The sequence below is a fragment of the Poecile atricapillus genome, chromosome W (assembly GCF_030490865.1).
Source record: "Poecile atricapillus isolate bPoeAtr1 chromosome W, bPoeAtr1.hap1, whole genome shotgun sequence".
Taxonomy (NCBI): domain Eukaryota; kingdom Metazoa; phylum Chordata; class Aves; order Passeriformes; family Paridae; genus Poecile; species Poecile atricapillus.
Window position 1 is genome coordinate 24,027,178 of NC_081288.1, and position 27,512 is coordinate 24,054,689.

The following is a 27,512-nucleotide window of genomic DNA, read 5'->3' on the forward strand; positions in this document are numbered from 1 at the left end:
GGATCCCAGCTAGTCACTGTTCCTGGTGAAAAGTTCTCTGTGTTATATTCTTAACTCTGCCCAGGCATTTCTGCCTGACACCAAACTGAGGAAAGTTTAAGTATCAGTTTAACCACCAACTTAAGCTCCTTGGCTGCAGAATCAGGAACCTAATCAAGGGGTGTGACTCAAAGAATTTCCTTGCATTTATAATGTAACACCCACCTGTGCTTTACCTCAGGAACTTAATTGATGCTTTTACCCTCCATTGAGCACTTCCCCTCTGCACACACCGAAGGTTCCTGTAGAGTGTTCTTGCTGCAAAAATGCCCTGGGTATTAAATCCACTGATGCCAAAGCAGCTGTAGGATCATAGTCATAGCTGTCAATCTCTGCCCATTGCTTTCCACCCTCACTCTCTGTAGTTCATTCTGGTGAGCAGATAAATTGTGTCTCTGTAAAACTGCAGATGGGGTAAAGGCAAGTCTGTGACTTTCTTCCCTATCCCTAGCGGGTAATTGGGTGCTTGTGAAGCTACTTCAGCTGTTTCTAGTCTGGTGAAGGTGTTCAGCATGGCTCTGCAGGAATGAAGAATACTCTGGATCTGTTAGGATTCCTGCCTCCATCCTGTCTCTGCCAAGCAGTAGTGAATCATGTGTGGATGACAAATGAACAATGCTTTTGTGAAGCTTAAAGTGCAAGTACAAGAACCACCTCCATTCAACTCCTCTCCATTGAAAACTTTGAACTGTTTCAAAGCTTTAATTTTTAATAAATGCTTTGTGTTAAGATCTTTGAGGGTAAGTGATTTATCTTACCTCTACCCCTAGTAATATAATTGGCACTGTAGCTCGCAAAGTTGCTTTTGTTTTTGGAAGCAATTGCATTACTGAAAGCAAAACATCTTTCCTTGGACTTACCAAGATCCCAGCACCTGTCTCTCTGGAGCTTTTTGATCACACACTGATCTGAGGCAAGCATTTTCAGGTTTCAAGAACCCTGGGAGCTCTCTAGGAACTACAGTGTACAGGGAGAGGTATAGCTACGCTTGGACCATTTAGGGCCAGAAGCAGAGCCTCTTTCCCAAGGGCACCTCCCATTACCTTGTGAGAACACAGCACAGCTGAATCTTCTTTTGCAGCACAGCCAGAGGAGTGACACAGCAAAGCTAGAGTTCTTTAGCTGCCCCAGTTCATGGCGGTGCTCCTACACATACCATGTCCCAGGAAAGCTTGGGAGAGGCAGATGATCAAAAAATGGTGTTACTTCTTTTAGCATCATTATCAGAAATAGGAACATTCTTTTTCAGCATATGTAAATATTAAAAGAGAACATTAGAGAAGAGCCACATTTTTAATTATTTCAAAAGAAAACAACCAAATGTAATAATCTTCATTCCATAAATAATATTAGCAGCAAACCCTCCCATCATTCTAGGTGGTAAAAGGTTTACAGCACAAGGAGTAACATATACTGTAAACACTGCCTGATCATCTGTAAGCCCCTTCCTTACTGAGTCCATGCAGTCTTTATCTCTTCACCTGCTTCCATGGGCTGTGAACTGTGAGGGAGAAGAGGGAGATAACTGTTCTCCAAATACCAATGTTTCATTTTCTGTAGTGGGGTAATTACTTTGTATGCAAGTGCTGATTTCACTGGCCTTTTTTATTTATTTTTTTTTTAAACCGAAAAGTTTTGCTTTAAGAAGGAAACCTGAGCATTAAGAAGTCTTTGCTTTGTGCCAAACCACATCCTTCAGTTAAAAAGTTTTAAAATACATCAATGGCCACCACCATTTTTTCCTTGTTTCTCTTCATGTCACAGCTTGGGCAGTTAAGGACAGCTGGCTTACAGGTCACTGCAATCCCTCAGCTACATTTCTGGTTCGTGGCTCTCTGCTCAAAGGGCTGTGCGAGGCGTGTCACATGTCCCGGCACTGGATGGATTCATCTGAGTGATTTGGAGAAGTATGCACAGCGTGTGTGACAGAAATCTTGCCTCACATTTCCTTCTTAGCAACTCCTCACTTGTACGTGCACGATCCAGTCTTGTTCAGTGTTCTGGCTACAGATTATAATAAGTGGTGGTAGTGTGGAGACAAAAACAGAAGGAGAACTCCTCACCTGACATACACTGGTGACTGAGGAAAGAAGGAAGAGGGTTTTTTTTTTCCTTCCCTAATATCCAAGAAAGTTTCCCTCTCTTCTTCATTTGTGTCCAGAGAGCACATCACCTGTTGAATAGACTCCGTTGTTAATCCTACAGTCTTCAGTCCTCATGGAGTCTATTAATTCCTCCTCTGAATCCTCCTCCTCTTCCTCCTCTGGGGCTGACAGACTGGATGTGGGGCCTTTACATATTTTTAAGTGTCGAGTGAGGTGGTATTTGGTCAGATAAGCTTTGGAGCATTTTTCGCAGACATAGTCCCTCTTTCCTTCATGTGAATTGAGATGCTTCTTCAGGTGATTTGTCCTCAGGAACAGTTTGTCACACTTGGGGCACTTGATCTGCCGTTCTCTGCAAGACACAAAAAAGTGAGTTTGCTCCTGTCACAAGGCAGCTGATATTAAAGTGCTGATTAAGGTCCATGTTCTAGCAAGGACAGATACTGCCCTTGATGAAAAGGTCAATTTCCTTCCCACCCTGCAGAATGGGGGGTGGGGAGGAGGCAGGGAAGAACAGGTAAGGAAACAAGGCTGCTGCATGTTAACAACCCTCAGTCTGTAAATGCTAAGCAGAGGAATTTCCCAGACTGCAACAAATTCTGTAATGACACTGCAAAATACCTCCCAGAAGTAGTGCTCCTGGCTCAGGCTGTAGGAATAAGCAGCAAAGCGAGTCTGTGTTTCTGTCTGCCTCTCTCTCTCACTCATGCTGGCTGCACTACACTGGCTCCGAGGCAGCATAACAGAAGCAGCAATGGATTCCAAGTGAGTACAAAAACCAGATGCTGAAAATGAAATAAGCAAAGGGACTAGCTTTGGGCAAGCGGCTTTTAAGGAGGACTTTGGACTGGGAGGAAAAGTACTGGATGGAGAGATTCTCAGAGCAGAAGACCTGGCCTGGCAGAGGGCTGTGGGTAGGACTGCCTACAGGAGGAGCAGGAGAACAAGCACTTGAGTGAGACCTCTGGGGAGGAAAGGGCCGGGAATGGCTGCACCACACCCCTACAGCAAACAGGCAGAGTTCACTTACAAGGTACTCAGTGACAGTAGCACTGAGAAGTTTGTCCTTTGTGGTCACGTTGGGATGTGGAAACAGTTCTCAGCAAAAAATGAAAAGTAAATGAAACAACCCACTTTCTCTTAAAAATGATGAGCACTCTGGACTGCCATTTCACAAAGAGCACACTTGGAATTTACTGTCTCACTGAAGTACTGCAAACACTAGAGCTCCATAACTGCAGCCAGTAAAACAGGGACTTTGTCTCAAGTGACTTCTCTGTCATTTCAGAGGCTGAACCCAACTATGCTCCTTATGCCAAACTATTTGCAAGCTGGGCTGTTCATAATTTCTTGCACTGGCCAGTCCAACAGCTCCTGTGAGGTCACTTACTGTGTGTGAGTGAGGACATGCTGCTTGAGGTCCTGCCTCCGCATGAAGAGCTTCTCACAGTAATCACACTTGAGGTTCTTCTCCCCCGTGTGGATGACCATGTGCGACTCCAGGTGAGCCTTCTGCGTGAAGGATTTGTCACAGAGGGTGCAGCGGTAATTCTTCTGACCTAGGAGTACACAGGGACACCCAACAGATTGGCACTCAGTGTCCCAAGAAATGCAGTAAGCAAACGAGCTGAAAAATTAATTTCACCACAAAGAAAGGCAGAGTCTTTGTGAACAGGACTTGTTTTCTCCTGCAGTTCCTTCAGACTCAGCTTAAAGGCCTACTTAGTTCTATCTATATTTAGCTATGCAAAAAAAACCAGGCAGCTGACTTCATCATTCCCAAAGCTTTTCATCCTGTGCTCTATGCCCTCAAGCAAAAAAAACAGTATCATGATACTGTTTCAAACCACTGATGCCCTAGTGTGATGCACCTTTCTGCACTTCCTCCTTCTGAGCACTGCTGCTTGTTGTTTCTCCAGTGCTCATGGTCAGCCAACCTTTCACGTTTGTGTTTCTTGTCCACACCAACTGTGTCTCCTGGTTCTGGACATCAAAACACCCCCAGCAGTTCTGTACATTTTTCCACCAAGAGATCCAGGCAAACACTTAAAAAGACTAGTCTTAGCCAAGATGAATTCTTCAGTAAAAACAATGGTAGCTTCCTTTGTAACAGTAACCATGGTAACCATCTGGTTACAGTCTATTAGTACATCCCTATCCTCACTGATTTCCCACAGGGATTTTATCTGATGCCTTACTGGAGCTCAACCACATTTGATGCACTGCATTGCCTTTGTCTGCAAAAACAAGTTCTCTTATCTAACAAACACACAGGTACAAACCTCACTGGCCCTTTGATAACTTCTCTTTTATCCCATTTTTTGGCTTATCAGTACTTCTATTATTCTTTGTCAGAAATAGTTCAAAACCCCAGCATGCTACTGAGTTCAGACTAAGTTTGAGTACCACTTGAATCCCACCCCACTGACTATCCTGTGATTGTGTATACCACATTAGTACTTGATCAGTCCATTAAAACTCCTGACTACTGCACCCACAGCTTCCTATGGTTGACTTGAGATCACTGAACTCCCAGTTTTATTCCTTTTCCAGCTTTGTAATTTGAACTTTGTGGTTTCCCAATCAGGAATACTGAAAATAAGAGGCAAAAATACCCACACTGTCTCCTGCTGGCCTGGAACTTGACCTTTACCCTCTCTCCTCGCACAGGCACCTGTATAAAGGCCTCAGCCCTCACCTGTGTGGATCTTGAGGTGTGTCCGTAAGTTGCTTGGATCGCTGAAAGCTTTGCTACAGAAATCGCACTTGTGCGGCTTCATGCCCATGTGCCCCATGAAGTGCACGTGCAGCTTGGAAGGGGAGATGAAAGCCTGGGGGCACATGGAGCACTTCCATTTCCTTTCCTTGCCGTGGCCTGGCCCGTGATTGCTGCTGTGCCCCTGACTGGGGAGGTGGTTGTGAATATGGCTGCTCAAATGGGCCTTGAAGTCGGCGTAGGAAGCGCATTCCTTCCCGCAGTGGCAGATGTGCACGTCTGGATGCTCAGGGACACCTTTGGGCACAAAAGCATCTCTTGTAATGAAGCACAGTAAGGCCTAACAGAGCTTGAACAAGTTAACATTTAGTCTGTGGTAGCAAAACCAGCTGCAGAGATTTTCACCTTTGTTCTCTTCAGCTGTGGTGTTGCTTTCCAGCTGTTTCAGATAGGTTATTTGAAATGTTTTGAGGGGCCAAACTGTGGAACAGTTTTGAGCACAGCTCCACCATATCTAAATTATCACAGTCCAAGCTGGGGGAGGATAGGAACATGCTCAGCTCCAAAACTCCCTTAGCCCAGGATGAACAGAAGTAAAATGATTTTTTTTTCAAAACTGTGATCTTTTACTCCTGATCAGTGGAATTAAGTAGGGAAATGTTTCTTTTAAGTGATGGTACTCTGCAGTCATGTAATGTAAAAGAAAACGATGACACGCACCAATGAGAACTGAGAAGGAACATAATGCATTCCCAAGTCACAGAGCTCAGAGATGGCACTGAAAGGAAATTCAAGCTGGGTACTACTCCCTGCAAAGCCAGCACAAAAGAGCTCTTACTCACCAAGCTGTCGTGCATAGTCCCGGCTGTAATAGAACAGAAGCTCGTGTTCAGGGGGGATGTCCCGAGAGGTGCAAAAGTAAATTTTTCCATCATGAGGATAAGCGACCAGGTTCTGCTCTTCCCGGTTCCTACAGAAATAACAACAGTTAGGAATAAAATGAGAGGAGAGGAGAGGAGAGGAGATGGAGAGGGAGAGAGAAAAGAGAAAAGAAAAAATGAAAAATAAACAAGAAAAAAGAAAAGGAAATAAAACAAAAAAGAAGAGAAGTAAAAATACTAAAACAGAAAAACATTAAAAAAAAGAAAGGGAAATGGAAAAGGGAAAAATAGAAAACGTAGAACAGTACAGAACAGAATAATTTAAATAATGAAAGAAAAGCAGAAAATAAAGAAAAATACAAAAGGAAAGAGAAAAGGAAAAGAAAAATAGAGAAAATGTAGAAAATAATAGAAGAGAAAAATAGAAGAGAAAAATAGAAGAGAAAAATAGAAGAGAAAAATAGAAGAGAAAAATAGAAGAGAAAAATAGAAGAGAAAAAGAAAAGGGAAAGGAAAATGAAAAAAGGAAAGAAAAGAGAAGAAAAGTAGAAAGAAAAGAAAAGTAGAAAGAAAAGAAGAAAAGAAGAAAAAGGAAGAAAAAGGAAGAAAAAGGAAGAAAAAGGAAGAAAAAGGAAGAAAAAGGAAGAAAAAGGAAGAAAAAGGAAGAAAAAGGAAGAAAAAGGAAGAAAAAGGAAGAAAAAGGAAGAAAAAGGAAGAAAGAAGAAAAAAGAAGAAAAAAGAAGAAAAAAAGAAAAAAGAAGAAAAAAGAAAAGGAAAAGGAAAAGGAAAGAAAAAAATTAGGAAAGGAAAGGGAAAGGAAAAAGGAGAAGGAAAAGAAAATAAAAGATAAAATAGAAAAGAAAAATTTAAAAATGAAAGAAGAGGAGAAGAGGAATGACAAAAAATAATAGAAAAATAGAAAAAAAGGAAAAATATAATAGGAAATGTGGAACACAATAAGAGCAGAATAGGAAAATAAAAAAAAGAAAAGAATATCAAAGAAAAATAGAAGACAAAAAAGGAAAGGGAAAAAGGAAAGAAATTAAAATAGAAAAAAAAAAGAAAAATTGAATAGGAAAAAGAAGAAAATGTAAAGGAAAAGGAAGAGGAAAAGAAGAAAAGAGAAGAAAATAGAAATGGAAAAGAAGAGAAAAATTTGAAATAGTACAGAAAGGAAAAGGAGAAAAGGAAAGATTCCTATAAAAGGGTAGTAAGAACCTCAGCACTTGTCAGCATATAATAAAAACTTTCATGTCACTTCTGTCCTTCTTTAAAAAAGGAAAGAAAAACTAAACCTTGAGAGCCAATCTCCTCCACCAAATGATGCATTTCTCACACCACTTCTGAGAATATTATTAATAGACATTTGAGTGGGCTGAGAGAAGTGAGTTTATGATCTCCTAAGAAACTACCAAAATCTATGTATTTTTCATACACATAGATTCTTCATATACATAGATTCATTTACATAGATATGTCCCTTAAGAGATAGAGAATGCATGACAGAAGAAATAACAGTAATGTTTTAAAGCAAAATTATCTTTAAAAAGTCCTCATGAGGACCCTTTCCAAGATGTGGTCATTCATCTTTCAAGGCAGTATCTGGCATATGTTTGTTCCCAGTATGTGAAACCGGCAGAAGCTCTGCCCCACTGCAGTGGGAGATTAAGTATTATGCTTCTTGACTCCAGCATATCAGAGTGATGAAATGAACTTCAGGAGAAACCTACTTTGTATCACAGAGAAATAAGAAAGGTTCAGTCTTCTCAGTGGACCAGGGATGGAGCAATACTTAGGCCAGCCTGGATAGTTTTTATCAGGGACACCAAAAAGACTGAAAAGGACAGGTGTCACAAGCTCTAGGGGCTTGGAACTTAGCCAAAAGAACCCAGGGACACTTTGTTAATAAAGTATTAAAATCAAAAGGACAATCAAGGTCAATTTCAATTGAATGAAGGTCAACCTTCATTCTCCAGTACAGCTTCCTATGAACCTGCAGCTCAGGCTCAAAGCTACTTAGCACAGTACAGGTGGCTCTCACCTGGCTTTGCGTACAAACATCATCCAGTTACATTCATTTTCATCAGTTGTGATGATGCAGAACTCCAGGACACCATTGTGATAGATCTACCAGGAAAAACAAATGCAACTTTAGGACAAAATACAGCAATAAATGCAGTGAAAGTCAACCTCTTCCGTTAAGAGAGGATGTGTTTACCTAGAACAAGACAGGAAGTCTCCATTGCAACTGCCAACACCACAGCCCTGTTTTCATTCCTTACCTTCCTCTTCACACAGGCACCTTGACCTCTGCTACTCAGGAGGCCAGAAAACCTGTTTATCAGCATCTTTCTCACCTTTACTTCCCAGCAGAAATGCATTTGGCTGCTTTTCTTACAAACCAAATCTTGTGAATAACAAAATCTGGGCAAACAGTACATGTTTTATTTATATAAGTCAGATTTACTTTCTGAAAACGAAATGATGGGGAAAAGAAAGCTTTAAATTTGCTTTCCTAAAACAAATCATTTATCACCTGGGGGAACTTCTGAACAGAGATACAAAACAAACAAACAACTGCTGCCTAGTAATTCATATACAATCTCTGCTGCAAATCCACACATATACTGAAACCACACAGCCCTTTAAAAGAGAAAGCATTAAAGAAAGTTTTTGTACTTCAGGACTGACTACCAGCATACTGCAAGGTACACAGCTCTGCTGTGATGATACTAAGAATAAAACAGTTAAACTGCATTACTTCTGACTTTTGGCAAGGATGATAATGTTAAAGTTGCTGTCACGTGGTAGCTTTCACCAGATAAAGGCATGCTGGCAGGCTCTGTGAGCTGTAACAGCACTGACCTTCCAGATGTGACTGGCTGCTTTGTCTGTCCAGTCGGCCACCTCCAGGGAGTGGCTCTGCTGCCCGATCAAAGGTCCGAAACAAGTCCTCACAGGAATGGTTTCTCGTGTCCACACACCTATCATTACAAGACCAAAATCTGAAGAAATAAATCATTTAAACAACTAATCATGCATAATAAAGAAGTGGGAGGCTTATGAAATAATAGGTAATAGAGGTAATATCTATGCATAAGATCATCAAAGCTTCTACTTCACATGTGAAGCACACCTATGGCAGAGACAAGAACCACCACCACCACATGACACTAATGGGAGCCGCTTTGGTGTCATTACAAATATTTATTTGGTCAAAAGCAAGTAATTTACTTTTTCAGTAAGCTATAAAACTAATACCCTAGCCATTTGTGCCAATTAAAGTTCTCATGGCACTTTCTGCAGAAGCAGAAAATACTAGTTTCAGTAACTACATTTTGCCTACCTAATCCCCAGGAATTTCCAGAATTGTTGCTGGGCATTGTTAAGCAGCTTCTGCATTTCTCCCCAGAGGCAGCTGTATTTCTGTCATGGGCAGAGGGATTCCTGCATGTATATTATTTATTATTAAACATTAATATATATATATATATATATATAGGTCTACATGAATACACTGAATAGCTCTTAGGAATAAACTGGAAACTAGTGCAGCTTGAAAAGAACAGATGTCATCTACTCTCAGCAAGAAGCATCACTAAGCAAGCCAATAATCACATTCTTCTCTAGCCTTCAGATCCTTAGGGTACTGCACTGTACTCTTCGATTTCCAGGTGACAGTGACGTGAAATATAGTAACAAGGTCCACATCCAGTGACAAGGTCACAGTCTACATGCCAAATGTAAATTAAGGGGGGGAAAAAAACAGAGGCACTTGTGATCAATACTCCAATAAGAGCACCCAGAAGGCAGCAAACCAAGCTGATGAACAAGCAGACAGAATTCTCCTCTATTACTTCTAATTGTCATCTTCCCCCAAACTGCAGTGCTGCACTGTTTTCTTATCAAAGCTGTGCCTGGGCCGTTTAGCATGATAAAAATAAACACCATACCTTGCTTGACCTGAAGAAGTGCCACACTGTGGCAGCAGCCCTATGGTATAGCTGAAGCCTAAGCAGTAACCAGACCAAAAGGAGCACTTGGATAACGCAAGTCAGGGTGATTACAGAAAAGGGAAGCATCTCTCTCTTGCGGTGTTCCTTTCCCACATTAATCTCCCTACGGTTTTGGATTTCAGGCAGTGAATGTATTTTAAAGTGCTGCAGGGAAGTGCACAGTAATGTGATCCTTACCCGCTTCAGCTCCCATGATAGACTGCCGGAGGAGCAGCTGCTTCGGGAGGGACAGCCTGGCTCGGCTCTCGATTGGGCTGTCGGGGACAAAGGTGACGGGTCCGTGGTCCGGGCAGTCTGACGGATACGCCTTGTCACACAGCGTGCACCCTGCAGAGACAGGAGGGGACAGCAGGCATGAAAAACATACAACAGCTCCTACAGTGCAGTCAGCTCCCTACCAACGTGCTTTGGCTCAGCTCCTGCCAAAGGCTGCTTCTACCACATTCAACCTGTCCACTTACCAGCTTTTACTCAGAAGAATATGGACCATGTTGTTACAGTCCAGTGGACACTGTCAGTTACATTATATATATATATATAATATACATGTCAGTTTCTATCCAATTCAGATCAAATATGAGGATCTCCACCTACCTTCCTGATGGTAAATTGATGACCTAGACTCCAGACTATCCCTACAGGGAAATCTAGCAATGGGAGAGAGCCCACTCTTCATCAAAGCTACTGCAAAATGGATGATAGCGTCTCCAGTGCTGGTGGTAATGCTGGTGATGGAAGAGCCAATTTCACTCTGAACACAAGTAAAATGAACTCTACTGGCAGAAAAATCTAAGACAAACAAAACCAAACACCTTCTAACTGGTTACATTTTTGGAATAAACCAGAAACACTTCTTGCATGTAGACCCTCAAGGATATCCATGTAAATAGACCAATAAGGCTGTCTTTTTAAAATTTTTTGAACATGAACCACAAATCCCCTTACCTCCATTTAAATTCAGACCATGTGTAAATCACAGCAGCAAAAACCTGACCTCACTGCTGCTTTTGAAGGTCTCACTGCAATAAACTCATGCATATGAGTATGCCACTGAATACAACAAAAACAAAAGCCCCAGAAGAATCAGCAGCATCACTTTCCCAATCTGGCATTCAGCAGAAATACTGTTACAAAATAAACCAGTGAAAGTCTTCAGTCTAATAAATCTGAGGGAAAGTACACCATAAAATGCTCTCTAAAGCATTACAATTTCATCTAGAAAAATGATGTCATTTTAATTCTCTGCAGATGGAGCAACCAACACCTGATAAATCACTCAGCAACCACTCTCTTGATAAATAATTATCCTTCTGAAGAAGAAAGGTATTCAGGTAATTAATCAGGATCCCCACAAGACCTCTTGATGATCCAGCCCCAGTATAATAGACTTATCACAGAAGTAGCATTTAGAAGTAGCCTTCAGCAGGCCTGACAAGCAGCTCCATCCTTATATGCTTAAAGATATTTTCCAGATACTTCCTTGATATACCATGGTACCAGAATTTGACCTCATATAAACTACAGTTTGAGCAACTACACATTAACTGATAGGAAAGTACTCCAAAAATTATTAGGTAGAGCCTATGTAAGCATTACTTCATGTGCACAGGTGACATGTAGGAGTAAAGCAACAACAGCCAGACCTGAGTAACGAGAATCACTGTGTGGAATAGCTGCCTTTAAGCATTGCCTGGCACATACCCACTATGGGTCTGCAGACCAGCTCCAAGAAGAGGCAGAGGCAGAGAAGTTCTAGGCATGGGACATTTCCACTTGAAGAAATTCAATCATTCATACATTTTTAAGACGTTGAAAAACAAAAATCTCACATTCTGCAGAAAGTGAAATATACTTCCCATTACAGTCCTTGCCAAACCATTAAAGTAAGAAAATCACTGATTACTTCTCTGATTTGGATACCCACAACTGTCAACAAATATGACAAAAAAAAAAGCACTTAAAAGTTTTGCAAACATTCAGGAGTGTAGTGAAGGCACACTTTTTATTTCCTGCTTAGGAAACAGTAGGAACAGTAAAACGTTTTCTGAAAAAGGCCACGACTCCAGCTACCTCAGGGAGGAAAAACCACTACTAATGGGCTCTAAAACAACTCCTTGTCCTTGCTGTCACCTGTCTGGACACAAATTCCTGGTTATTCAGGTGAAGTTTAAAAACATAAACAAAAAGTTAAAATTTAAACCTCCCCAAGCCAAGAATCTGTTTTGCAAATCACATGCAAGCACAAGGCATACAGCAGCCATTTAAATGTCCTTCCAGAGGGGAGCATCATCTGGAAAACAACTTAGGACTATGTTCAGTATAACAACCAAAAAGCTGGCACATCAAATCTCCCTTTAATAGAGTAAGAGAAGTGATTTCACCTTAAGCATGTTGGATATCACAGTATTTGGATCATTATTTGTTCTACATGCAACAGATGCTTGTAGGAAACTCTGAGTGCATCAACTGTAAAACTCTTCCTCAGGGAATTGCAAATTCATCATGCCCATCTGATTTGAAGTTGTATTTTATCCCACAGAATGAAATCTTAATAAATTAATCCAAATGTCTGACTGACTAGACACTTTACACTAAACTGCACCTCTCCCCTCGCTAATCAAGGCACTGTATCTTTCAATGTCTTAAAATTTATGTTCTGCAGGCAAAACAAGCCATTAAGTTCTGGCAGTTGTAGGGCCAGACTGGATGGAGAGCAGCACGCAGCAATGCTACCACATATAATAAAAATGAATATAAAAGCTGGCCTTATGTTTCAGTGGCAGGAAGCCAGACATCCTGCAGGTGAAAGTTCAATTCTTTCTCCCAGCAAATGAGAGCTTCTCAGTTCTCAAACACCACTCCTTGAATGATAACAGGACTGGCAACACAATACCCAGTGCTCTTCTCTTCCTAGAGATCCACTAACCTCTGGACTAAAGTCCTTTGATGAGAATAATTAGAAATATTTTAAAGTTCCTTCCCTCTGTTCTTTTTTTTCCTCTTTAGAACAAAATCTTCATGATGACTGTTCATGGTTTAATATAAATTTTGAAAAATCACGTAATGTCATACTCAACAATTACAACCATTTGATGACAAGTATGGCTTGTGGCGGTGTTTGTTGTGTATTTTTAATGGGGCAAGAAGAGTCACTTGTGATGTAACTTTATAAAAACAGAAGTCTCACTGGAAAGGATATCAAGCATATCCACCAAATCAAGAGCTTCATCAAGATTCAGCTTCCAACCTCATGGCAACATGGGAAAGGGATACAAAGAGAATTATGCTACAACATCTTACTATGTCTTCTACTACTTCCAACTACTGTTGTTTCACAACGGTTAATCTGGCACTGCAGATGTTTCAAATCCTGGACTTGTTAAATAACTGTTTTTTTCACCATAAATCTTTAAGGCTAGTAACCAGAGTCCTGCCACACCAGACAATACCTACATGACAAACCCTACCCCAAAAAAGCAGGAAATGTCCACTCACATATGGTAAACAAGGTTGCCATGTTCTCCTTGTTGGAATTGGAGTCTTCCATTTGCAGAGACGATGGTACAAAGGCAAGATTGTCTGCAGACACATCCACATGGCTTGGCCCCATGGCTACTTCCTGACTTATGGAAGACACTGCCACGGGTTCCAGGCTGAGGCCCACTTCATGCAAGGCTACTGAGTCCAGGGAAGCGAGGTTGTGTGAGGTAGGGAGCGCCACACTCACAGAGTTGGTGCTCATGGCCACAGTATGAATGGGGTCATTTAGTGTGCTGTCCGATATCCCTGTCACCCGCCCGGCAATGTGGTCAGGCTCCATGACAACAGGGAGTTCCAAAGTGCTACCGTGAATGGGAATGACACCGCCGTGTCCCACAGCGTCTGATGTCAAGTTACTCCCCACTGTGTCTACGGCTAAAGGTTCGTGGCTCCGGGAGCCGTTCGGGATCTGCGTGTGATCCCCGCCTACATCATCCATTGTAAGCTCCTCTGTCATCCCATCTGTAGAGATGGGGCTGGTTACCCTCGAAACGCTCTCCATGGTGATTGTAGTATCCAGCGCTACCTCGTGGCTGTCACTAGCATGCAGATTTTGAGGACCGTGTGTGTTCACTGTGCGGGAGTCCATGGAGACAATCCCTGGCTCCAGCCCCACGGTCCCACTGGGCTGGTAGGGATCCAGGGCTGAGGGATTGTTGGAGACCGACAATGCTGGATTGCTGTCAACATTTATAGTGTTGGGATGGATGTACTGAGGTGGTGGTCTGTCAGCCAAGTAAGATAAGATACCTGATAGGAAGAGAGGGAGAAAAAGAAGGGAGTGAGATTACAACAGTTTTCAATCTTGAATAAAAATCGGTCAAAGCATAGTACACTGAGACCCAGATCCCTGAAGACATGTTCTCTACATTACTTCCAATTAAAATCCACTAATTCTAAAACATGGCTCACAAACATATGCCAGCCTAATGCTCTTGTCAAAGTATTGCTTGACAACTAATTCTGAGTTTCCATCCAGAGCAAGTCTTCAGCTATTTCTCAAACTCTGAACAGCCAAGTTAATGGCAGGATTCCACCTAGGCTGCTCAGTACAAAGGTTGAAAAAGAAAGAGGTTCTTCACATTTTAGGCTTAATTTTTCATTCCCAAGAAATAGCCCACAAAGGATAAAGGACTGCTATGGAATCTATAATTTGATAATTCCTGGTTCATCTGTGCTAGAAACAGAAACAATTCTGCAGGACACATAATTTTTGATTAGGTATTCAAGTTTTAACAATGACTACTTCCTTCCTCTAAGACTTAGTGGTATAACTGTCCATCTCATCTCAGAGGTCATCAATTGTAATTCTGAAGGGCAAAGACAAGTTCTCTCACAGATTTCATGAGTCATCTGCTCTCTTTCCTTACATGAAAGCATGTTGTTTCTCCTAGAACAATAGCTTGGTTGAATTTAAATCAGAAACCCTACCATCTTTTCTGGTAGTTCTGGGAAGCTTCTCAACATCAAACAACCTTGAAACTTAAGATACGAAGAAACACTAAACTGTGTTTACATACTAAAAACAAAAACAAAAAAAATCTTTGGAAGAAATACAACAGCACATTCAAGTAAACATTATTTCCAGCAGAGGCAGATTTTGCAGATTCTGCAAGATCTGATTCAGCATGTTTCTTCTTAGCCCTCAACCCTATGAGCCACTTGTTCAGTAGGGGTTTTCCATTCAAATATATTTGTTATTACAAGGATGCAAGCACAAAAAAAATCTTCCTGCAGCACAATAAGCCAAGAAATGAACAGTTTAATTTAATCAGCTGCATCAAATATTTCTGCATGCAATGCTGCCTTGTGGCTTGAACACAGAGGATCCTTGATGGCAGCAAGATGACTGACAGAAGAACCCTATAAAACACCACAGGAAGATTATCCCAGCTCAGAAGAATGGCAAATACCTTTGGTCCTAGTGAACAATCTCCTTGTCTATTCTTTGGCTACTAAACAGGCAGGCATGCAGTGCAGTAGGAAAGGTTAGTCCTAAGCAGCTGGAAAGTTCAGCCATCAGTCAACAGGTAGCTGCTAGAGATCTGGGCTGTTACAGTTTATTCCCAGCCCAGGCTGAACCAACAACACTCAGTGAGTCACCGTGAAGACAGTTTTGCACCCTGTCAATCTTAGCTACCTAACAAAACCAGGACTGCATTTAAAGTTCCAATTTCTGTGTTTTCATACATTAACATGTAAAATTCTACATTTATACTCCAAAGTATGTGTGAGAAAGAAATCAAGATAGAGTCAGTGTGTTACACCTTTGGAAATCACCTTGAAGAAAAATGAGGAAAAAACGTGCCATGGATTAAATGGGTGGGTGTCGCCCTGAAAACTCAGCTTCTAAGCTTGCTGACATGGTTTTCTAAGGACTTTCCCAGGACAGTAACTGTAAACATACATATGTGTACATTCTTTCTGTTATACGTCCTGTGATAGGCATCTCTCATGGCCAGTGCAGTGAGAAAGTGTTATCCTGACCATCCAATCCCTGGCCGTGGTCAGAAAACTATAAATCCTGGGAGGAAAAATAAAAGCTCTCTTTCTTTCACCACACCTCGACCTGTGTCCGTGTGATCTATTCATCTTCAGCGGCAACAGGTGGGAAAGTACCAAACGCCACAGCTGATGTCTTGCCCTCTTTGAGCTTTGAACTACTGACCACCCATTATGCACATATTAAATACTGCTTCAGACTACAGGAGAAGAAAAATAGAAGCAATAGAAGCAACTTCAAGCTACAAGCCAGAAGCCACTGGAGACAGAAACCAGGCATGCTTTGTTTTCTGTTAATTCTAAAATCAAAGCAGGAGGAGCAATCAAAGGTTAGGTTTAAACAGAAAATGCCCTGCAATTCTTTTCATACACAAATATAGAAACAGATACCTGAAAATAAAGGTGTGTAAATGACACAACAGTCTCCAGACAAACTCAGGGAAACAACAGCTCTGTCAAACTGTCAGTTATGCCTGCTTCAGGACAGAAACAGATGGCTCTTAAAACAGTTTCTCTTTCTGTTCCCATCCATCAGCACCAGAGCACTTACCAGGTAGAATGTGTCTGAAATAGCTGCTCTCCAGGTGAGGGTATGGTGGTGGAGGTAGGGTGTAGTTTCTCTCTGGTATACCACACATCACTCCTCGATCCCCAATACCCATTGGGAGCATCAGAGACAGAGCAGAGGGCAAGGAACTCAAGGAGGGGCCCAGGTTTGGAATTGCAACAGGCAAGCCTGCAAGAGAAAATTCCCATTTAAATTCAATAGAACTCCCTGAGTTTATGAACACATGAGCTAACAAAGAGATTACTAATTCTCCAGGAGCTCTAACCCTAAGGAAATACAGCATGGCACTGTCCAAGTAAGGTGCCAGGCATCAAAGAAAAGATCAGTTATCAGAGCACTGAAAGGCATGCCTGCATATGGCTAGATCTCTTTTGATACGTTTTGTAGGGCTTGCTTCTATTTGACAATTGTAATGGACTTCTGTCTGTGCAGCCCCCTGGAAAGAAGTGCTATGAAAACAATTTTGCTTTACAAGTGATTTTTCACTGGAGAGAAATTAGACATAGATGAAGAAAGATTTTCAGCTACAGCTCTAATTTCAAAGGATTCTGATACTACTCACCTGCAGTGCGAATCACCCCATTAAAACTAAACGAGTCTCCCACTAAACCGTAAGCCTGACAAGCACTTGTGCCTTTTGCTTTGCCCACAAAAGCAACAATTTATGGTTTCCCCTTCCCCCACTCTTCATCATTTCACTACCTACAGTATGACATGCTATCAGAGCAGGCACTGCTGCCCAGTTATAACACAGAGCAGGAGCTGTAATACCCCATGTGGGACCCTCCCCATTACCTGGTGCTGGTATGGCGTTGTGAGTGGGTGATGCTGCCAAGCCCAAGTGACTTCCTGAGACTGGCAGGGCATTGCTCACAGAGGAGGAGGTCAGCTGGTCCATCCCTACAGGACTCAAGTTCATTTCATTCATTCTGGAGACAAGGAACAGAGAGGGGAGCAGGAAAAAGAAACAGATGCAAAAGCATTCCTGATTACTGACTGTACTGTGGTAAGGAAAGGTTGAGCAAACAAACTCAAAATCTGATATTGGCATATAAAAAAGCTACACATAAAACACATCATCCACTCACATGGTCATCACATCATGGTCAACACATATTGACCATATTAGATAGCAATAATCAGGATTAAAAAACAGTTCAGAAAGACAAATCAGACCACAGCTTCCTCCTTGCCATCCAGAAAACAAAGTCTTGCTCCTAGTAGTAAAAGCCATTGTGATTAAACTATTGTGAACACAGATCCATTTACAAGGGGAATGTCAGAAACACTCAGATGACAGCACCTGATTTATATTTCATGACTTCTGGACACCACATCCACATTCAAAATCCAAACTCTGGGGGAAAGATCACTTCAAACCGGTAACAGACACACAACCTCTAATTCCCCATCAGTTCAAATCAGGCCAATAGTGACAAGAGTTACCACTGCAAAACAGCCACAACGCAGTTTTAACAGACTGCCTCTGTCTGGTTCCACATGTTCCTGACACATTAAAACTGGCACCACAGATGCCACGTTATTTCACTGATCAACCTCACTGCTCAAGTGGGCACACACCATGAGTAGCTACAGGAACCACACAACACCCCAAACCCTCAGCCTTGGTAGAAACCATGTCAACTTGGAGCACATGTATCCTTTGGGGTCTCAAGCTGCACATGCAGCCCGAACCAGTCCGCAGGGATGAGGACACCATGGAGACACGGTCTACTCACACTTGTCACGACTTTGCAAGGCGTGCCTGACCTAGGCTGTGCCCACCCCAGCCCTCCCACCCACACACCAGGTCTAACCAGCAGCTCCTAGGGCCAGCCAAACCAGCTGTCCCCACTGCAGCCACACACGCAACATCCCCCAGGCTGACCCAGGCCTCGCACATGGCCTTTGCCAGCAGCAGGCCCAAGCGCTGCAGTGCTGATGGAGAGCTGGAGCTTGGGCTGCCACCCCGGTAAGGAAAGGTACCACTCGTCCAGGAAAAACGGCAGAATCCACCAAACTCACGCAAGTTAACAGCACAAGATCTCAGCCTGGAAGGGGCCCGTAAGGAACATCGAGTCCCCTCGAGTCGCAGCTCCTCGCAGACCACCTGCCACCCCGAGGGCTGAGCCCAAACGGAGTCGCCACTTCCACCTCGGCTCTGCCCACCTCCGGCACCCTCGCACGACCGCCTGCCGCCCCGCCTGCCGCCAGGAACGGCTCCGCAGGGACGGGGCCGAGGGCTCCGGCTGCCCGGCGGGGCAGGGCATTTCCAGGCGGCTGCCGAGGATGGCGATGCCCGGAGCGGGGAACCACCACCCTCGCCCCGGGGCCGAGCCTCGGGGCCTGCGGAAAGCGCCGAACGCTTGAGGGACCCCCTCCCCTGCTCGTCCCCTCGGCCGGGTGCCCCCCGCGGTCCCGCCCGCCTGGCCCGGTGCCCCAGGGCGCTCACCTGGGGTGCATGGGGCCCGCCGGCGGAGCGCCCGCAGCCGCATCAGGGCCCTGCGCCCCGGCCCGCAGCCCGCCCCCGGCTCCGGCTCCGGCTCCAGCCACGGCCCGGCCGCAACCCCCAGCGCCGCCACCGCCTCATGGGCGGGACCCGGGCGGCGCGGGCCCGGCGCGGGCGGAGGGAGGCGGAGGGAGGCGGGGATGGCGGAGGGAGGGGGCCGGGGCCGCTTCCGCCGCCAAGTGCCGGAGCCAGGAAGCGGCGCCACCGCCCCGGGGCTGGGCCGCTCCCTGCCCGCCCCGAAACCCTGCCCGAGCCTTCCCGTGCCGCCTCTTCCACAAGGGTGCGATGCTTACTCCGGTTTTCCGCACAGGATTCCCGCACAAGATTCCCAGATATCTCACTGCTTTCTTGTTTTTTCATCCCTCGTATCTGCTGTCTTTGAGGGTTGCGTTGTGTGTCCTCCGGTACCGTCAGCCCGTACGTGCCCAGCTGCCTTCTGGACATCGTCGTTCAGTTATGGTTGATCGTATGTGCAGTTCTGGCTAAGGTGACATTGCAAAGGAATGTCTTGATGTGTGCCAGCAGCTCTGTAGTTCGCCTGCGACACGTGGATACTCATCGTATACGCTGCTCGAATCAGTCGCCGCGTTCCTTCAGGGCGAGCAGCTGTTTTCTGGAACGCTGCAATGGGCTTTGGTAATTTGCTTGTGCCTGATTCTTAAGTGATGCCTCATTAAATGAGTCGTCCCTCGATAGGATGTCTGCGCAGGAGGAAACTCAAAGTATTTTTCTGTCTGTTCTCTTTTGATCTAAAGAACCTAAATGTAGGATATGTGAGGATCATTCCATGATCTAAAGAGCCTAAATGTAGAGGTCGTTTTAGTTCAGTACAAACCTATCGATTCTTCTGCTGGTGGAAACATACTTTCCTCCTTTGGCTCTGTCAGAAAGTTAAACACCTTGTATACACTTGTTTTTCAAGCTCTCTGTAGCTGAAGGAGAGAAATGGTTTGCTACAGTGCTTCATCCCATCCTGAAGCAGGTGTCCGAGATGTGTGAGAAAAATTCCCTTTGCAGCTGCCTTTCTGTGTCTATGGCCTGAAACCGGGACCTGCACAGTGGGTTTCGTATAAATATCTAACATCTAAGGGAGTACATTTAGGCAAAGTAAGTCCAGGTCTCTGTCATTCATGACCAAAAGAATGACTCTAGTTAGTTTACCACATATCCCACAACCTCTCCTCCACCAAGCCAAATAATCCTTAGCCTAACCATGACTGACTGATTCACTATCCAAATTGGCCCACAAACATTATTTCAGCAAGTCAAAAAAGAGCTCACAAAATCCTCAGGTTTTTATGGACTGCTAATCCTGTGATGGGGGCTTTAAGTCTGCTTCATTTTTGTGTGTGTAGTCCCCCATATTCACATGTTGGTGATAATACTTCACATCTTTCTTAGAACCTACAGTGAATGGCTACAAGCCCAAAAATCTCTCATGTCACTTCACATTTCCTAATAGGAGATGACAGGAGACCTTCCATTTTCAGTTCTTATCCTTAAAACTTCACCGTCAGTACATCTCAGTTGTGTCCTGAAATGCTAGGTTATCCCAAGCCCTCAGTTTGTCTTAATTCCAATTATGATACTGCAATTCTACAGTAGAAGTGCCGTGGCACTGAAATCTTTGTGCTGTTTCAACTATCTGAGCTGAAAGTAATACTTCGAGCCTATGAGCCAGATTGGATGTAGTCATACATAGATAAGAGTATTTTTTCTTACTGTCAAGCATGAGTCCTCTGAGATTCCAGCTTTTTTTGTAGTCACTTTACTCCCTTGAACTAGTGATATCTTAACTACCAGTTTAAAGCAGAAGTATCAAAGGAAGCCAGTGATAATATGAAGTGTCACTGAATGAGGAATTAATCTCTGTCTACAGAGATGTATACTGCATGCCCAAGGTATTGCGATAAAACACATTTGGGAACTGTTTCTTCTGCAAGGAAAGATTTTTTTTTTATATACCAAATGCTTTTATCATGTGTGAAGTGTTTTGATAAGACAACTGCACCATGTCTCCTGAAAGCCTGGTTTATTGACATTTATAGAGGTACTTGGTGCGTGAGAAACAAATTGCTCAGCTATTTTTCAAGTTGTGTTCAGATGCTGGAGACATACAGAGAGATGAGGGAGACTGAAGCCACAGGGGAAGGAGGTACAGTGAACATGCTTCAGTCCTTCCCTGCAGTGTGAGCCAAAGTCCCTTCTGGACCATGCCCATGTCTTGGCACAGTTAGTTCTCTTCTGTTACTGCAAACCTGCCCTTGGGTTCTTTCTCACACCAGAGTAACACCGGAATGAAAATTATGCAAAAAGCCATTTTACCGTCAAAAATCAAAATTTCTCATCACCTTTTATTGGCTTGTCAGCACTTTGCAGGCCAGTGACTATTGTGACTATTTTGGTGATAGTCACAGTATGAAGCCTAGGTAGTCTACGTGCAGCTTTCACTTCTAGGTTTAGGGTTGGAAAGAAATGACCCATGCTTAATGGTAAAACAGGACATAACACACACAAACCTACTTAATCCTGTATTCCTGCACCTCAGTCTCAAGCAAAGTTATTACTATAATTCTGTGAGAGCAGTTAACAAGTGAATCTGTTAATTACATATTTTTGTATCTGTTAATAAATTGCAGCAGCCTAGACAACCTCTGATATGTATAATAGATCCTAGAATTTGACATATTTACAGCACAGTAAAATATAAGAAATGCACAATATTATGAGAGTTTCAACCTAAGAAATGCAGTTTTTTCTCCTTAAATTCCCAGTGTATTTTCTTCTTCCTTCTCAGTAACATGTTCACAGATAAAACAGCTAGGACATCTGTTGGGGAGTCAGTGGACTTGCATGTGTTCAGCTGATTCTTGTGTTTCTACTGCAGTATTTCCACCAATGACTTTATTTTCATACACAGAGGAACATAGGGTCAAGGAGGAACTGTTTTTTTGAATAATTCAAAGTAATTCTAATCATTGTGTAATGTCAGTAGTGTTATTCATGGTTATGGTTCATGTGGGAGTGGGAACATGTTGAGGCTTCTTTTGTACAAAAATTACATACTTATAGATATTGTGTTAGGATATATGCAATTAAAACCACAACTAAATTGTATCTGGAAGGAAGATGCTTAAATGTTTTATTTTTAGATATGTCAAGAGTATTTTCTGTTTGTTTTGGCTGGGCAATTAAGTGCTTACAGTGAAGTATAAGAAAAGGAAGAGAACCTGTTTGAATAGCATAGATGATGGAGTGTGTAAGGAATCTCCCAGCATCCCCATTTAGACTTTGTATTTACAAACAACACAAAACAACAATGAAGCCAAAACCCAAAAACCTAAGCAAAAGCTAAACATACAATATGTGTATAAAGAGCACGAGCTCTGCCATTGTGGAGCAGCGAACACCTGATTTGTACTGCCTGGAAAGCAAACCAGGTCACCTGCTTTGTATCAGCATGGCAGATACTGCATTCTGGAGTCAAAGCATCATCCAGACGAAGGTGTGAAGAGGATTTAATTGGAAAAACAGTGTTAGAAAGAAGATCAAAGGCTTATCTTAAAAGAGGAACATTATTCATGTAGTCTTAACCTACTCTTAAAAGTGAAAAGAATGTGTATTAGCCTTTCCCTTTGGTGGTCCAGTCCTGCTACTTTCACTGTGTCTGCATGTGTAGACATGTTGAGACTTTGTGCAGAAATCGGTACAGGAATGGTAAATTGCTTTAATCCTGCTCACGCTCTCAACAAGGACCTGCAGTGGGATGTAAGATGTGTTGGCCTTGCCCTGGTTCTCTGCCCAGGGGCAAATCCCTTTCCAAGCAAGTGACATTAGATTGTCAGCAAGATACCACATTCATCAAAAGCCTGTGGCATATTTTCTCATTTCTCTTGCACACAAACAAATTCAGAGTCCGTTTGATATGAGATCAGCTTCAATAATTCAGGTCAACAATTAACATTTACCCACAATTTTTCTTCATGTATTTCTCTAAAGGATTAGCAACATGGATTTTTCTGTCAGAAGAGAAGATGTCTTTAGCACAGGTGCAATTCTGACACCCTGGGAAGTGCTGGTGGCCTGCATTTACAGTAAACATAGAAAAGAGGTCTGGTAGGAGGGCACAGTGCATTTGCATGACAGAACTGAAATGTAACCCTGCCTTTTGAACATGGCCAGGCTGCTGGCAAGGTCATGGAGAGCTGTGAAATGATCTGGCAGCTGAGCCCCCCAAGAGGCATACTGCCATTTCCTTACAGGAATTCTGCCAGAGAGCAGTGTTTTAAATCTAATGATAACACAGATCAAATGGCCTTTGCCTGCTTCAGGTATTTGCTTAGAGGTCAACATCCTCTTTGTTTTAAGAAAACTGTAAGTCCTGGCCTAGCCTAGTGCTATAGTGGAGGAGCTATTTTCCTTAAAGCATTCATTTCTGACAACATTTCTGGACAACAAAGTTTAGAGTTCCAGAAATATTGAAAAGTACATCCTGATCAACTGTTTCCAAAGATTTTTTAAAAGGCAGAAAGACTCTCACTTATTTGATCTGAAATGAGCGGTACATACCCTGGGGCATTCCCCATTACTTTTTGCTCAGGCTTTTGAGCCATTTTGGTGCTGATTCCAGCCCTGACATAAGCCAGAGTCCAGGACTGTCCTCACTCATCTCTGTCTGGAATGGTCTGCCTGTACGTTCGCTGTACATTTGAAGATTACCACTGTTTTTTTGAAGCTGCAGAATAGGCCAGCAGAGACACAAAGGCTGACTCAAAAGTGCATGCTGCTCACATCATTGCTGCTAGTTTCTAGCTCAGCAGAGGCACAGATGTGTTTCACAGAGTGGAGAATGTTGTTTTTCAGTTACTGACACTCCTGAGGCAGTTTCGTACGAAACACTGAACAGGATGGAAACTTCCACTTTGAGCAAAAGAACAATTTTAACAGAGCCTACACACCTGTACCTTTTCATGTCTGTCCCTTCCCACAGCTCTCCCAGACCAAACATTCGATTCCCCAAACTGATGATGGCAAAAAAAGGAGACTCAGTTAACTGTGAGTATGTGTTTTCAACAAAAATCTGTAACTACAAAGCTCTTGAACAACAACATGGGAAAAGTCAAAGACAGTCAAGTTGCTGCAGAGGAAGATCCTAACACAGCAGGGTGGTGTATGGTTAGCTTAGATCTGTGCCTTTCAGAAGAAAGGCACAGACAAGGACATTAGGGCTTTATACTGCCAAAAGTATAAAGTTTATGTCTTTTGTTCACCTCTTTGCTTTGGCAAGCTGCAGGTAAAACTGGAGGACAGCACAGACCAGGCATGGCCAAGAGGGTCTTTCATCTCTCCCATTAAAGCAGTGTGTAGGGTCCATCAGGTAAGCCAATATCCGTGTAAACATCTGGTAATAGCTTCACCTGGGGCTATCAGGGCATCACCTTTGTGTTTGTTTGTCTGAGGCAAGTTCCCATAGGGATGACCAGAACATTCCTACAATGAGCAGAAACACACAAAACGTTGAAAACTGTTTGAAAATGCCAAAACACTCATGTTCAATTTGTGAAACTCACACTTCTTGAAAAAAACCTCTCTTAGGGCGAAGAAGGCAGTTTTCCTCTTACGCATGCACGTCGTACATTCTTGATCTGACAAGACTTGCAACCACAAGAGAGCACTCTTTCCTTTGAAGATGTCTCAGCTTCCCCAGAAAGCTACAGATATGCCCTATAAGTTTTGCAAATTGCTTGTGAGCTGTTTCAGTTAGACCAGAGCAGCCGAAACAACAAAGCTTGCAGTTGTCTTCTGGATTTCATTGTGAAAAGCCTTTGGGTAGTTTTTAGATGACAGAAGATCCTTGGTTCCTGGAAGTGAGGAGTTCTGCCAAAACTTTGAAGATCCCTGTAAACTTTGCAAATTACCCATCTTTTGGAGACAATTATATCAAATGATATCATGGATTACAATACATGAGAAGTGTTTAGAGCCTGGAAGATTATTTATGTTTGGCATTAACTATTACGGTCATAATTTCAAGTGGAGAGAAAAGGAATACACAGGAACCCTCTTATTATCTTTTGAAATATGAAGATCACAGGAAAAGAAGGTTTAAATTGTGGAGCGATGGTCCTCAAAACCTGTCTGTACATTAACTGGCATCCTACACCTATAAACACAACAAGGCTTTCCAGGCACAGTGTGGACCTCATGAGCTGTTAGCCTTGCTTTGAGATCTGAGTTTTTATACACCACAGGAGGAAGCTGCAGCGGGGCAGGGTACCTATACAAATGTTGGATTAATACATTGGAAGCCAAGTTCCAGAGCTAACACTCCACTGGTGAGGAAAAAAAGAAGCATGGACTGCACTAAAGACGATGATAAACTATTGAAGAGGATTGCATTTCCAGGAGCCGTGTCCCTGGCTAACAGCCCCATGCACCCCCATGGGCTACCCCTGAGAGAGCCCTTTGGGGTTCCCTTCCCCCTGGACCCGTCTTACTGGGAACAAGCCTATAGTGGGCACACAGGTCGCATCCCCTACATCCCATTTCCTGGCTACATGGGCATCTATGACTATTCCTTCGAGCCTGCCTTCATTCGCAAGAGGAACGAGAGGGAGAGGCAGCGGGTGCGCTGCGTGAACGAGGGCTACACGCGCCTGAGGGAGCACCTGCCCAAGGAATTCGCTGACAAGCGCCTCAGCAAAGTGGAGACCCTGAGAGCTGCAATAAGCTACATCAAACACCTGCAGAGCTTGCTGGACTGCCATCCCTTGGGCTCTGCCAGTGAGGAAGCTCTCTGTGGCAAGGAGTGCCCAGGAACTCCCGGTCCAGCTTCTCCACGGGAGTGCAACAGCGATGGAGAGTCCAAAACTTCTTCAGCGTCATCCCCCTACAGTGAATTTGAGGAGACAGGCAGCTAGGTCTCCTCTCTGGACACAGAAGGCTTCCAGTTTGGCTGAAAAACAATTTTAAATCCTGGGGAATTTTCTACAGATGAAAATTAATATCGGGAAAAGGAAAAACAGATAGGGAAGGCAAAAAAAAAGAGGTATTTTCCATCTGTCAAAGGACTTTAAATATTTGCTGTATGAAACTTAAATGTGATTTTTAAACAGATATCTCTCAGGTTGCTTCAGCTGTGTTACTAGGCTTCCTTTGGACTGTTAAACTGGAGCAACATTTGCATTCTACTTTTCATTCAGCTTTTATTCTGTTCTATTTTCTTTCGCCTTTCACTCGAGACAGTAAAACCAGATAAATCCATTTCAGGAAATTCCCCTCCCCTTTCTCCTGCTTTGTCCAGTGGATTTTACTGTCTGTTTTTCCTGACTGCTAACCTGAGATACACTGCACTGCAAATACTTGGACTGGGGAAGGTAAGATTTAGATTAAATATCTTTCCCTAAATATTTCAGAAATCTCACAGAAATAGTTCTATTTATGAAACAACAATTTTTCAAATAAAAACGAGGCTATATTTGGAAATCAATTTCTTTTGAAGCATCTTCTAAAGTGGAAGAAACAGCTCATACACTGGACACTGGCTATTCGGTCATTATTCTAAGGATAATTTTCAGGAAGATAAAGCTGGACACTCATTCCAGTCAATGCTAGGAAGAGGGAAACAGAGTTCTGTGAAACTGCATCTTCAAAAGCAAAGCTTCACTCAAGATACTGAAAAAATGAAAGCCTTTTCCCTACTTTTCTGAAATCTGAGTTCATGGACAAAACAGTCTTGATTGTGTCTTTGGCAGGTCAGAAATTATATGCTTAGAAATATAACCTGTAGTGGTTAGACACTGGTGTGTATGAAAAGGGAAACATTGAATATATCGGTTTACAACTGCATGAAAATGTAGGTATTTCTCCTTTTGTTTAGAATATTGTATTACTTTTTCAAAGGATACAGCTTTTAAAATTAATACTTCAAAAACTATGGAATACCTTTAATTTGGATTGCATCTACTTAAAATGAGAATTTCTCTCCAATTTGTTTTAAAATCTGCCTTTCTCCAAGGCTTAAATCCCACTCTGAATATGAGGTAAACTTTACCCATCAACTTTCAACACACCTTTCAAACTTTTGCTTTTTTGGCCTTGTGTTGATCAAATTGTTTTGCATCTTTTTGTCTTTCCTTCATGTCATGCTGACTGAACAAATATTCATGTATAAGTAAGAACAAATTCTGATCAAATATTTCAAAATGTGTCCATAAATTTCCTTTAAATAAAAAATGTGATTAATCCTGCCTGTGTCGTTTTCACTTTTAATTGATAACAAACAGGACAGCTCTGGTTGCAGGAGTAATAATTTTTCAGGAAAAAATAGAGAAAATGGAAAGGGAGTAAATAGGAACTGCCACCAATTAAACTAAATTTTTTATCTAGATTTTAAAATTTAGATAAGGAGCAGGTTTTTGTTCTGGGTATCTAATAAAAATAATTCTGTATGAAAAGACTCTGTTGCTTTCTAGAAGACTATTCTCAACTTTTAGCTCCTGCGTCCATGGCAGTCACAGGTGTTCTTTACCCTTTAAACAGGAGCCAGCTCCATTTTCTAATGATTATTTTGTTTCTCTGAGGGCTGTCACTTTTGCAGAGGCTGTTTCCCAGACTCAAAAATTGAGGTTTAGTTA

At 42.7% G+C, this 27,512-nt stretch overlaps 2 protein-coding genes across 6 annotated transcripts; one reads left to right on the forward strand and one right to left on the reverse strand.

The window, feature by feature from the left end:
• Positions 1-1,318: 1,318 nt before the first annotated feature.
• LOC131591620 (PR domain zinc finger protein 4-like) lies at positions 1,319-19,354 on the reverse strand. Of its 5 annotated transcripts, none has more exons than XR_009280419.1 (12): positions 19,170-19,354; positions 17,163-17,296; positions 16,350-16,535; positions 13,253-14,047; positions 9,935-10,084; positions 8,607-8,746; positions 7,783-7,868; positions 5,703-5,830; positions 4,843-5,157; positions 3,535-3,703; positions 1,566-2,496; positions 1,319-1,512 (listed from the first exon to the last, which is right to left on the reverse strand). XR_009280419.1 is itself a non-coding variant. In XM_058862502.1 (11 exons), exons 1-11 carry the CDS (start codon positions 18,828-18,830, stop codon positions 2,187-2,189), a joined length of 2,424 nt encoding a protein of 807 aa, XP_058718485.1. In that variant the 5' UTR covers positions 18,831-19,014; the 3' UTR covers positions 1,319-2,186. The 5 variants fall into 5 exon arrangements, 1 of the variants encoding a protein (XP_058718485.1); XR_009280420.1 differs by lacking the exon at positions 19,170-19,354 and adding an exon at positions 18,820-19,014 and having other exon boundaries at positions 8,607-8,725; XR_009280418.1 differs by lacking the exon at positions 19,170-19,354 and adding an exon at positions 18,820-19,014.
• A 5,875-nt stretch (positions 19,355-25,229) lies between these two features.
• LOC131592443 (achaete-scute homolog 4-like) lies at positions 25,230-25,796 on the forward strand. The gene has a single exon (XM_058863954.1). The coding sequence runs from the start codon at positions 25,230-25,232 to the stop codon at positions 25,794-25,796; it is 567 nt and encodes a 188-aa protein (XP_058719937.1).
• The last annotated feature ends 1,716 nt before the right edge of the window (positions 25,797-27,512 follow it).